Below are 13,802 nucleotides of genomic sequence, written 5' to 3'. Positions count from 1 at the left end.
GAAATTGGTAAAGACGATCAAGACGGATGAGAGACCTCGCTTCCGGTCGCCAAAAGGCGAAGCTCTCGTTTGTTCATCACATTGGTCAATATTTAAGTTTGCGACGATATTTATTACCCGGAACTCTCGTTCGTATATTTAGCTATCGAAGAAACTCATCGGAATGCTTTAACAGACACGCCCACACGGATCCTCTTTCATCCCTTTAGAAAAATAAGACATCTTAAAAGTATTGCATGTCTCGATTGAGTAGTTGCTCTTTGCTTGTCATAAATCTGACAATGATGTATAATGCAGAAAATGATAAGAAAAAAATTACAAAAAAATATTTTCTTAATTTAGAATTTATGGACATGCTAATCAATTTATATAGTGTGCTGATATCTTGCAAATAATAAAAAAACAGTTGGAATAATTATATATATTTAAAGAAAGATAACATAATTATATAATAAAAATCATATTATTAGACTCAAATGCAAACTGTGCAAAAATATCTACATTAATTTTCAAAATTTGAATGCGCAATAAGTTAAAAAAATAAATTTCATATCTCTTTATAAATAATTTATAATATATAATGCATAATTCTTTATATTAAGCTATGCACCAGAAAAGTGAAAACATTGATCAAAATTAAACGAAATAAAGTGGTTAGAAAATTCATAATTATTTTTAAACAGATTTAAAAACAAATGTAACGAAAGACATCATTATTCCAGATTTTTATTTTCACCTTATAGTACTTTTATATTACACGGATATATTATCACTCAAAATGTACCTACATATGTATCTATATGAAATTGTTTCTATTAAAATTTTTTTCGGAAGAGATGTCGCAACGGTTTTATCGGAGATCACGTAGAGAATTACCGTTCTAAAAATACCGCCGAAAAACGTAGCTTATAAAAATAAGTGACTTAAAGGTTCCGAGGTGACGATCCTACAGGTGGTTGCGAATAAATCCGTCCAAGATTACAAGTAAGTTATACGACCATCTGAAGCAATTTCGCTGCGGAATCCGATGGTGATCCTCTTTGAAAGTCCACGTAGAACGAGAGGTCGGTCGACCCTTCGTAGATAGATAGTTGTTCAACCTTCTCTACCTAAGATAGATCAAAGAGCCGCGCAAAAGGTACAAACCACTGTACAAGGTGTCCCGATAATAACCTGCCGATACTAGGGGTTTCATTAGACGAGAAGTCCGTACATAACACGGGCCTTGTATGTGCTGCATCGTCGTGTGCAACAACGTCTACGAAACTCTGCAAACTCAATGAGTAGTCCCTTTGATGGAACCGGGGCTCTTTGTCACGAAATTTTCCCGTTCGTTCGAGGACACGAGAGAAATTTACTATCGTATTGTTTTGGCAAGTTTGTAGTTTGACTTTGACTGTTAACCACGTAATCACACTTTTGTTGTACAGTTAATGTATTAGCTGTACGGTAAATGTATTAATGCATATTTAATGTAGAGACTTGTTACGTCTCTTACTACGATATTTTGCTCAATCTTCAAACGAAAAATAAATAAAATTATTTAATTAATTTGTAGATTCAAATGCAAAATTAAATTAAATTAATCAAAGAAATTGAAAACAAATATTTTTATGTATTAAATATACATATAAATATAATTTTGGCAATGAGCTAAAAGGAATATCTGGATATGTAGTTTTTATGCAAATGCACGAGCTAATTTTGGCCCACAATAGATACGATCGTTATCTGTCAGTTAAGATTCTGCCAAATGGGAAAACATATACGAAGATCAGCTTTGCGTGGGTGGGCTTAATTATTTAAAGAATTACATAGATCTCGGGAGATTCGCGGCAAATAGGATCGCGGCAAATAGGATCGCTGCAAATTTGAAGGAAAATTCTACAAAGCTCTGTTGAATATTACATATCAGAAAGACGAGCCAAGCTGCCCTCATACATGTGTACGTCTATGTTCGGCAGAAGCAAAAGAGAGAGGGTGAGAGAATGTGAAAGAGAGAAACGCGCTTCAACTGATCTGTTTGCTCTAATGGAGGTCAAATTTCGTAGGAGGATCTAAAAAGTAAACCTGACAAGCGAGATGCCTTTCATGACGTATAATCAGTTGGTTACCTTGCAGAATGCTTTTACGAGGCTCGTATAACAACCTCGGTAAGGGGATTGCATATTACTCGATGAAATCAACAAAAGGCAAAGGCGCATATAATATTGATTACAAACAAACAAGTAATTGTGAAAAAATAGACTAATACGCACACAAATCATTAAAAAAAACTATAGAAATATAATTAGACTTTTATTTTTTTATACTGTTATTTTTACATATATAAAAAAAAACAATGCGTGTGATTTTTTTTAAATTGTCGAGCTGTTTTCAGATTTAAGTTATTTTTTAAGTATTTATTTATTTGTTTAATATTTTTTCACTGAATGAGATCGATATTCTCTTTCCCAATATTTAATTAATATAAATAATAAAATAATATATATAAATAGTGTAATAAAAAATATATATATACATATATATCTTAAAAACAATTTTATTTTATTAGTTATATTTAATTAGTGTAATCTATATCTTGATAATTATATCAGATAAAGAGAAAGAAAAAGAGAAAAATATTTATTATATCAAAACAGTTTTTATATTGTCATTTGTAAGGTTTGATAAAGCAGCCCTATAAATTGTAGTCTTTGCTTAATTGGCATGAAATGGTATTTAGTTTCCTATAATTGTGCGTAATATCTCGACACAATAGTGCATTTATCACCGTATACAATGATGATTTCGAGAAGATATCCGCTAAAATTGCTAAGGATTCTATCAAATTACGGCAGATTGTGGCCCCAATTACGGGTTGGATAAGATACGCGATTGAACGAAGCAGAAGAACATGGCTTTTCTGGTCGAAAGTATCTATGAACCTCCTTATACTTTTCACGAGGCACTCTTATTCGAATTGTCTATCGAACTTTAAAAGAAATGTCTCTTTTAAAATTTTCGTTAATAATTTTTTCAATAAATATTTGCAATAATAAATACTAGTTCAGTGCTTTTAATATTTCAACATCTAATTTCAATATCTAAAGACTAATTTAATACAATAGTCTTTAAAACATACTTTAATAATTTTAGAAATAATTATATCAATGTAATTCTCTTCATTAAGTATGCAGAAAGAGTAGATCTTAATTTTATGAACGCACACTAAGAAATTAATTAAAATAATTTCGGGAATGTCACTAGGAAAGCGCAGAATTCAATTAATCTAATAGTAAAACTTAATTTTTCTTTCAGCTCTTGAGTTCAATCGTGGTGGTCGGCGGAACAAACGTGGCCGGCGCACTAACACATCACCCTCGGGAATTAGCGCAAAGACAGGCATTCCTCGAAACCCGACAATGCGTTGAAGCACGTCTGACCACGCAGCGGGAGAATCAGCAACAGGTACGTTGCTGCATTTAGGAAAAACTGTGTATGTCAACTTACGTATTGCTCGACGTATTATAAGATCATTAAAAAATAAAAGTAAAAAAATAAAAAAATAATAATTAATTCATAAAGACGTGATGTTTCAGAAAAAAAAACTTTGAAATGTAGAGTTTCATTCAAAAAATTTAAAAAATCTCATTTACATTAAAGTTGCATTTTAAAAAATAAACTTTAAATTTAACATGTAATAAATTCACAACAAAGTTCTGAGAAATGAGGAAAAAAATTGCCAGTAAGAATATCTCTCAAGACAAAAAGAGTCAATATAGTGTCATAATTGTGAATTCGTGTTTCGATGAACTATTCCTATAATAGATCTCATAAATTATGAAAAGATGTGCTTGCGGCTGATTTAAATAACATAATTCTCTATTTTAACGGTTAAGAAATTATTCGTCTGGAAATGTCGCAATAATTATAACCGTGAGATGTATTTAAATGTCAGCTCCTTTATCGACAAATCGATAAAGCCATGTCACGGAAATAGCAATTATTATCTTATTCCTCTGGGACGTTATCCTATTAGAATCTCGAATAATTGACGTCTTTATCGATTATTAATAACGCAATCAAATGTTTACGTGAACTGCAACGCAAGCATGTGAATATATGTATATGACTGCCTAAACACATTTCAATGAATAAGCATATTGTCAGAAATCTTACTTACAAGAACGATTAACATATAACTCTATTCTAATTTTAACAATGAGTCTAACAATAAGAGAAAAATTATTGATAAAACTTGCATAATGAAAATAATCGAAATATTTTTAATTATTTTGATAAGCCTAGGAGAACATATTGCACACATTTCTCGAAGAAAGAAATATCAATTAAATAAAATTAATAAAAATCAGTCAAAAATTATAATATCGAAAAATCTCGGAAAAATCAATTTCTTATAATTGAGACGATTTTAAAGTAATGCAAGATATGTTGACGTTTATAATTTTCATATTAAATAAAAAAAATATTAAATGAGGGGGTGGTTTTCAGAAAATGTACTAAACACAAAAATCACAACAGTGATATTTCGTGTGTATTCTCGAATCTGTAAAAGAATATATGGCTCGGAATAAAAAAGCTACGCGATTCAAACCCGAAAATCAATTTTAATATATGACTCTAAAATCACGTTTAAATTGCCTGTAACTCTTAACGTTAAAGGCTTTAGATGTTCACAAGCGAAAAATGATAATTTGCAGTCTGAAATTAATATAATGCGAAAGTTTCTTTGTCAAAAAAGATACTTCCCCAGCTTTATAATTTTATATGAAGATTAAAGATGCATAATTTTGTGTATATCAATCGATTTTCTTCTATACAAATTACAAGATTTTAATGTTAATTATACTAGAATGCATTACGTAAGAAAATAAGTGAAAATATAATATAAAAATTAATACAACAAGAAATAAATATAAGGAAGATTGATATACACACATGTCAAATAAATTGTTAAAGTTGGAATTCTCTGTTATATTTGATTATTTACAAAAACATGATTACTTCGAGGTATATTTTGTTCCCCCCCCCCCAAATAAAAAATTTATTTAAGCAACGAGAAAAACAGATATATATAGAGAGAGAGGAAAAAAATGTGCGTGTATGTGTGCGCACGCTTTAACACAATGAACTAAACATACGATTGAAGCCGAACAAATAGTTAATGAATATTTGGTAGCGGTCTGTTTTATTGAAGTCTTGCGCAAACAACTCGTCCATTATTTTTCGACTGCCGGACAACACGCGTTCAGGCTAAATAAATTTACCGCGGCTTTGTTGGCCGACCACTTCATGTTCCGAGCGGATTCACGTGCTTTTCAATGCGCATATACGCAGGAATACGTATTATTTTAATACGCGTGATGTGTGTGCCAAGTTTCTCTATTAGCAACAGTGAAGTAACAGTGGGCGCGCGCAATTACCGAGTTTGCGCGATATATCGTAAAATAATTAATAATTTACACCGCAATATCCACGTTCAACGCACTTAAGCGAAATAAAGTTTTCGCAAAAATTATTAACAATTAATAATACGCGCGCTCACTTGCTCAACAGCAAGCAAAATCCTATTCAAGTTGCAGTATGATTCGGTGCGTTTTATTGTTGTTTATTTAAACCATTTCGTTTTGCGACGTAAAACGTTGCTTCCCGTCAATTTACCGTTGATTATATACGCGAGAGAAATAATTCGCAGAAAATATACTCGCGCGAATTTTATTTATTTCCATTTTTCGGGCATTTCTCTCTGTACATTTGATGCATTGTGTAAGATATATATTTTATATATATTTTAAAAATAACGTAACATTGAATTATATTACGTTCCGTCAAGTTTAAAAAAAATTCTTGTTTAATATCATGATATCATATATTATTTCAACAATCTTAGTATTCGAGAATAATATAATTTTATGTATATAATACAAGATTATTTATAAAATCGCCGCGGTTCGATAAAATATAAAACTTGATTGCAAACTTAATAAGAAATTTGCGGATAATAGAATGCTTAGCGACGACAGTCGCTTTTTATTATGAAATATTGCATCGGCGAATTCTTTTGGATTCTAAATAAAAGCCGAAATTTTCTTCTTTGTTATTTATAATGGCACTAGATAGATAATAAAGTTCTATTCAAACGACCAGCAACAGGTTGAAAGAATGCAATAATGTGCATCTTGCACGTAAATCGTGAAAAATAATATCTTGAAAAGCTTGAAGTTATACGTTTAGTATATAGTAACTTATAACTGTAAATGAATTTTGTAGGATTCTTATTCTTCGGAACTTACAGACAAAAATAAAGATGAAGAGAAATTTTAAAGATGAATTTTTTAAGATGAAAAGAAGAAAGGAATTTTAAACCCGAATCTTGCAGGATTTTAAAAAGGAGAAAAACGCGTTAACAATCCAGGGAATGAACTTTTTTAGAACAATATAGACCATAAAGGGAAAGTTTTTTTTAAGTTTGTACAATGTGAGCGAAAAAAACGTAATTAGCGTAACAAGGCATCTCGGATCTTGTATTAAGTAAGTTGCAACGGTACAGGCTATAAGTAACATTTTCAATCTGTGCATTTATGCTATTAAAAATAAAAAATGCTTTGTTTCAATATCACTAGAATTATTAGAAGAATTATTAAAAAAGAATTATTAGAAAAATAATCCCAGTATTTTTTTTACAAAACAATCCGAAAAATATGTATGTCATAAGTAAAAGTATAAAAATTATGTCGAATAAATTTTATTTTTGCAAAATATATACTCGACTCTTAACTCTCACTGTATATCCAGTGTTTAAAATATCGTGATCATCACGTGATAAATATATATATATATATATATATATATATATATATATATATATATATAAACGGAATTTTCTGCTGAAGAGTTATTTCAAGCGAAGCACGGAAATAACTGAAACCGAAATAATTGCCGGAGCAACGAGGATCTATTAAAGATACCGTCTTATTGTGCATCGCTCACAATCACGATGGACCAACGACGGGTTGGCTTTGTGCTATTAATCAGAAATCTGTGGCCTGTCGCGATATCCATCGGCTATTATTCGCGTCTGCGCTCGCCCATCATTCAGTATATGCGATAACGTTTAATGTGATTAAATGTGCATGTGATCGTTTAACGACGGACAATATGCATCGAGATACACCTGTTTCTCTCTTCATAATGATGATTCTAATTCTAGAAGAGAAGAATGTCAAAGTAGCGCCGGAAATAATTCCCATTTCCAGAATTAAAGATAAGTTTTTAACAGAAAAGTCTTAAATAAAAATTCTATTAATATAGAATCCATTTAAAATTTAGTAAAAATTTTTAAAAAATAATGCTAAATAAGGTTTTTTCTACACGGAGAGAATTTTCTGTTAGAATTTACCCTAAAAGTCATGGTAATTATGAGACAATATGGAAAGAATTTTATGAGAATTTCTCTGATTAATATTTATCACAATAAAAATAATAATATCTATCACAATAAAATATAAAACATGTTTGATTAATTTTACTAAACTGCATGGTAAAATTACTCAAACATGTTTTATTTTTTAACGTGTAGATATTATTATGTTTATTGTGATAAATATTAATCAGAAATTTTCATAAAATTCTTTCTATACCATATCGTCCCACGATTGCCATGATTTTCAGAGTAAATTCTAAGAGAAAATTCTCTGTATACTTTTAATATTTAATTGCTAAATATCCCCCTAAATTTCGAATCGGTTAATGACTTCGTCAACATCATTAGCAGCATCGAAATAGAGTTTCGATAAAAGGAATTTTAGAGCGCTTTATGTAGAATCTCGTCGCGTTTGCATTCTGCATTACGCGAGCATATAACGCGATTCTAAAAGCGCACAGCTCTATGTCCGACGCGTATCGACCATCAATGTGCAGCTTGTCGAACGCTTGTCGTCGACTTCGCCCACACTTGAGAAGTTCCCACGATGTTGACGAGCTCCACGTGTCGAACAAAGCGCCGCGGAATATTGCTCGCCCCGCGCAACGAGGTCGTGTTAGTTCAATATACATGATCCCTGCGAAATAGCGAAGATTATCGGCTATCGTGAAGCTCATTCTTACGTTTCGGTTCGCAGTGTGCGATTTCCACTTCGATTTCCATCGTGGGAAATCATCCACGTAGTTTCCCGATATTTGATAGAACAAAAATGCTACTCTGAGCAATTTCACGCGAATAAATAATTAAATAATTCCGTAACTCTCTGAGATATTTAACGTTTCATCTAAATTCCGAAGAATTGAATTTAAAACAGACGCTAGAGAATTTTATTATTTATTTACGAGTTTAGTTTGCTTTTCTTTCAATCGCTTGTAATCTTCTAAAAAGGTCTCAAAATTGTAGGATACAAATCGCCTAAGTGTTTAAAAAATATTCAATTTAAGAAAGCTTCTGACACGTTACATATTATCAAGACGAGATATATGTACGTCCTATAGATATACGTATACGTACTAGATATTTAAGTGTGTATGTATATCTTGGATGGTTATCCGAGTAATGCACTTTAGCTCTTATGACTGTATTAACACCCACATGTCCCTCGTACATTGGCCTATCCATTATAATCCTTGCTATACAGATTGCTTGAGAGAATCCTTCCCAAGGACTAACTTAATAATGGCTGCTAGCAAACCATTATCACGTAAGTGAAGTGATTGTTTGATAGCATAAGCCTTAGCAGATCTAATAAAAAGTAAAATTAATTTTGGCTATATGAATTATGACAAAATTGTCAGAGAAGTACGTTATATAATTAACAAAACTATCGTGCAAATAAAGATAGATAGGAAAACTAATTTTATCTAATCTAATTTAATATAATCTAATCTAATTTAATCTAATCTAATTTAATTTAATTTAATTTAATTTAATTTTTACTGTAATTTCTCAAATTTGTATTAACATCTAAAGATGTGTGTGTTATAATTAAAATTATATAATGCAAAAACAATATATATCTAGTATGCTTTTATAATTGAAATTTTATACTTCAATTTTTTTATACTTTATTATATATTTCATCACTTTTATTTATTTTGTTTTTAAATTATGTACGAAAATTAAATATTACCTATGACATTAATTTATATTCCAGGAAAGGCTTTTGCTCAGCGTATTACCCAGACATGTAGCCATGGAAATGAAAGCCGATATAGCCGGAAAGCCAAAGGATACGATGTTTCACAAAATTTATATTCAGAGACACGAGAACGTGAGGTATGTCATATCGAATAAGAGCGACTTAAAATTTGTGTTAAAAAAAAAAACTTATTTAAAAATGCCACTTTGACATTATATCGCAAACGAAATTCAGTTCCACTTTGTCATTATAATTCAAAGAAGTTTTTCATTACAATTTATATATATATACATATATTATAACGCGTAATATCATATACAATTATTTATTATTATTTGACAAATTCGAAATGACACGCGTAATCACTCGATCATGAAATTATACCTTCGAAATGGAAATTTACCGCGACGCCAATATGCACCCAATTTAAGTGTGTACGCATTTGCCATAGAGAGAATTTTAGATCGACTTGTAGTGGATTGAGATGTAACATCCAAACTCTCATATATCTGACATTTCGCCAAGCTCGGATCAATTTAACTTAACCGGCGAATATGTAAAGAGCAAACGTCATGTTCATTTAACTTTAATGAGTTTCCCCTCCCGTGAGCTTGCGACAATTTTTCATTACTAGTCCATTCTTTTCTCTTCAAATTGCTTAAGTTAATATTTCTCTGTAATTTTTCTTTTTATAACTTTGTTTTAAAAAACCGGTTAGTTAAAATTAATTATTGACAAAAAAATTATTCGTTCGAGAGTGTTTGCTTAGAAATTGTTCTAATTGAAGCGAATATTTAACCATGCAACAACTGTGTGTGTGTGACTTTGCATATTTATTCAGTTTCAAATATATTTCAGCATTCTATTCGCCGATATTTGTGGATTTACTTCGCTTTCCGATCAATGCACTGCCGAAGAGCTCGTCAGGTTGCTCAACGAACTTTTTGCACGGTAAGAGAAACGCTATAATAAGAGAACAATTGTCGATATTAGCTTGAAACTTATTTAAAAATCCCATGCATATTACGATAACCGATAAATAAAAGCTGTGAACCTAGCACCCGACTTTTTAAAAATTAATTTTTTAAAACGGAAAATGATAGCATTTTGTTTGTAGTTGTTTGTAGTAACAATAATTTCGTTTGTAGTTTCATCAATTAATACATAAAAAAATTTTTTTTAATGACTCGCACCCGACATTATAAGATATCGCAAATCCGCTTGCGCAATCTTCTTTAGAATCGTTTGTAGTTGTTTGTAGTGATTTTCCTTTCGTTTGTAGTTTAGCGGTTTAAAAGTTATAAACAACATAACTTTTGAACCGCTAAACTACAAACGAAAGGAAAATCACTACAAACAACTATAAACGATTCTAAAGAAGACTGCGCAAGCGGATTTGAAAAATCTTAAAAATTGACAAAGTTAGCTCTTGGACGAATAAACAATTGTTTATAACTTTTGAACCGCTCAACTACAAACGAAAGGAAAATCACTACAAACAACTACAAACGATTCTAAAGAAGACTGCGCAAGCGGATTTGCGATATCTCATCAATGTAGGGTGCGAGTCATTTAAAAAATTTTTTTTATTTATTAATTGATAAAACTACAAACAAAATTATTGTTACTACAAACAACTACAAACGAAATGCTATCATTTTCCGTTTTAAAAAATTAATTTTTAAAAAGTCGGGTGCAAGGTTCACATAGCTAAATGATTTTTATTGATCTTTAAGGTCCTGATATCGCAAACCTAAGTAGTAAGCCCACAGATTGGTCAGCCTAATCGCACCTACGTAGTCGGAAGTATACGAATACGTTGAGAGCGGCCGCAAGGCAGAGACGCGTGTAAAAATATTTAAAATAAACGAAATTTATATAAAATGATCTTTATTGATCTTTACGGTCCTTGTATCGCGAGTCTAAGTAGTAAGCCCAAAGATTGGTCAGTCTAATACGTTGAGAGCGGACGCGAGACGGAGACATATGTAAAATATTATTTTAAAAAACGAAATATGTATATATATATACATATATAAAATAATCTTAATTAATCTTTACAGTCCTGCATCGCGACCGTAAGTAGTAAGCCCAAAGATTGGTCAGTCTAATCGCAACTACATGGTTGGAAATACACGAATACATTGAGAGCGACCGCGAATCGGAGAAACATGTAAAATATTATTTAAAAAAAGCGAAATATATATAAAATGATCTTTATTGATCTTTACGATTCTTGTATCGCGAGCCTAAATAGTAAGCCTAGAGACTGGTCAGCCTAATACGTTGAGAACAGACGCGAGGCGGAGACACGAGACGTGTGAAATATTATTTAAAAAAACGAAATATATAAAAAATGGAAGTGATCTTCATTAATCTTTACGGTCCTTGTATCGCGAGCCTAAGTAGTAAGCCCAGAGATTGGTCAGCCTAATCGCATCTACGTGGTCGAGTCGCGAATACATTGAAAGCGAGGTTAAAACGCGTGCGAAAATATTATTTAAAAAAGCGAAATATATAAAATGATTCTTTATTACTCTTTACGGTCCTGTATCGCGGGCCTAAGTAGTAACTCCAGAGACTGGTCAGCCTAATGGCATCTACGTGGTCGAAAGTCGCGAATACATTGGAAGCGAGGCGGAGACGCGCCTGAAAATATTATTTAAAAAAACAAAACATATAAAATGATTTTTTATTAATCTTGACAGCTCTGCATCGCGAGCCTAAGTAGTAAGCCCAGAGATTTGTCAGCCTAATCGCAACTACGTGGTCAAAAGTCGCGAATACATTGAAAGCGAGGTGGAAACGCGTGTGAAAATATTATTTAAAAAAGCGAAATATATAAAATAATTCTTTATTAATCTTTACGGTCCTGTATCGCGAGCCTAAGTAGTAAGTCCAGAGACTGATCAGCCTAATCGCATCTATACGTGGTCGAAAGTCGCGAATACGTTAAAAGCGAGATGGAGTGATTTTCCTTTCGTTTGTAGTTGAGCGGTTTAAAAGTTATAAACAATTGTTTATTCGTCCAAGAGATAAATTTGTTAATTTTAAAGATATCGTTTATAACAAATTGTTTATAACTTTTGAACCGCTCAACTATAAACAAAAGGAAAATCACTACAAACAACTACAAACGATTCTAAAGAAGACTGCGCAAGCGGATTTGCGATATCTCAATGTAGGGTGCGAGTCATTAAAAAAATTTTTTTTATTTATTAATTGATAAAACTACAAACGAAATTATTGTTACTACAAACAACTACAAACGAAATGCTATCATTTTCCGTTTTAAAAAATTAATTTTTAAAAAGTCGGGTGCTAGGTTCGCATAGCTATAAATAAATCGACTTCGATCGAATTGCTATTGTCGTCGGGTGACTATAAGATCGCAACAAAAAGTATTATATAACGGCTGTGGCTTTTGCGGTCAAACCGACGGAAGCCAAGTTTGTAACAACGCTGTTTGTGCAAAAATATCTACTATTTTTCGCCACGTATACTTCTACGTTTTATGGTAAAAATTCTGCAATATTTTTTTAACGTACTTTTATACGAAGGCGTGAAGGAAATATCGCGCAATTTTCATCCAAATATTTTGTTACGATTTTCTTTTTGTGATTTATAATTAAGGCTTTAACTGTATTTTAAATTTCGTCATTATCTTTTTTTTTTTTACTTCATTAACTCAACAACGAAAACGTGATTGAGTAGGATAATAAATTACGTAAAATAAATACGATGAAATTAATTAAGACAGCAAAGAGAGGAGAGGGATTCCTAACAACCGAGAGATAATATCGTCCAAATTTTCATCTAAAATATTCTGTTAAAATATTCCTTGTAATTTATCTTTAAGTTTCCAAATTTCCTGTATTTCGAATTTCATTACTATTATCTTTTTCTTGACATTGGCTTGATTTGACATTGACTCGATTGACTCGTCAATACACGAAAACGTGATTGTGTTGCATTACGTAGGATAAATACGATTAAATTAATTCGAGACGATAGATAGAGATAGAGAGCACGTCGACAAAAGGAGAGAGGCCCTAACAACTGGGAGATAATCGGTTTATTCAGATTAGATATTCAGTAATGTCGTCGGACTCCGTGCGGCGCATATTATACGAAATTAATTCAGGACGCCGGAAGGGTGATATTAATATTTCACGCGCGGCAAATCCGCGTAACACATAGGGTATGTATTATGTTAAGCTAGTTTAATATGATATTATATATATATATATATATATATATATATATATATATATATACACGAAATAACAGTCCCGATGGAGCTGTGCGTGTGCAGTCGCGACGCGAATGTACGGCAATTAAATAATTCAATTATTAATGTATTATCGCATAATCTTTGAGAATTAAATCGATAATAGGGCTTTTTACTTCGACATTAATAGAATATTATGCTCAACACACTCTATTTGTTCACTATATACAGAATACATAAAAGATATATTCTTTTGACAAATATGTTCTTGCATAAAAAATATTTATAAATATATAATCGATTCTCGTTAATTTTGTTTCTATTTAATATTAAATTTATACACAATATATGTATATTAGAATTATTTTTTAATAATGTCAGGAAAGCTTTATCTGACATTCTTCATTGAAAAATTTGACGTTATTTACACTCTTTTTATGTTC

At 31.4% G+C, this 13,802-nt stretch overlaps 2 protein-coding genes across 9 annotated transcripts in view; one reads left to right on the top strand and one right to left on the bottom strand.

The window, feature by feature from the left end:
* Positions 1-13,802, bottom strand: part of LOC145946138 (uncharacterized) — a 165,467-nt gene that overhangs the window by 98,682 nt on the left and 52,983 nt on the right. The window lies entirely within an intron of this gene.
* LOC145946134 (adenylate cyclase type 6) overlaps positions 1-13,802 on the top strand; it is a 97,613-nt gene that overhangs the window by 70,112 nt on the left and 13,699 nt on the right. For all 3 annotated transcript variants that reach the window (XM_083055594.1, XM_083055593.1, XM_083055595.1), the window contains exons 7-9: positions 3,301-3,450; positions 9,144-9,265; positions 9,987-10,079. In XM_083055594.1, the coding sequence (XP_082911720.1) occupies positions 3,301-3,450; positions 9,144-9,265; positions 9,987-10,079 (365 nt within the window). The remainder of the gene's footprint in view (positions 1-3,300; positions 3,451-9,143; positions 9,266-9,986; positions 10,080-13,802) is intronic.

Source organism: Prenolepis imparis, unplaced genomic scaffold, assembly GCF_030444845.1.
Source record: "Prenolepis imparis isolate NDT839.2.m4 unplaced genomic scaffold, iyPreImpa1.0 SCAF_15, whole genome shotgun sequence".
NCBI lineage: Eukaryota > Metazoa > Arthropoda > Insecta > Hymenoptera > Formicidae > Prenolepis > Prenolepis imparis.
The sequence above is the reverse complement of the archived record's forward strand: the minus strand, read 5'-3'. Positions and strand labels throughout refer to the sequence as shown.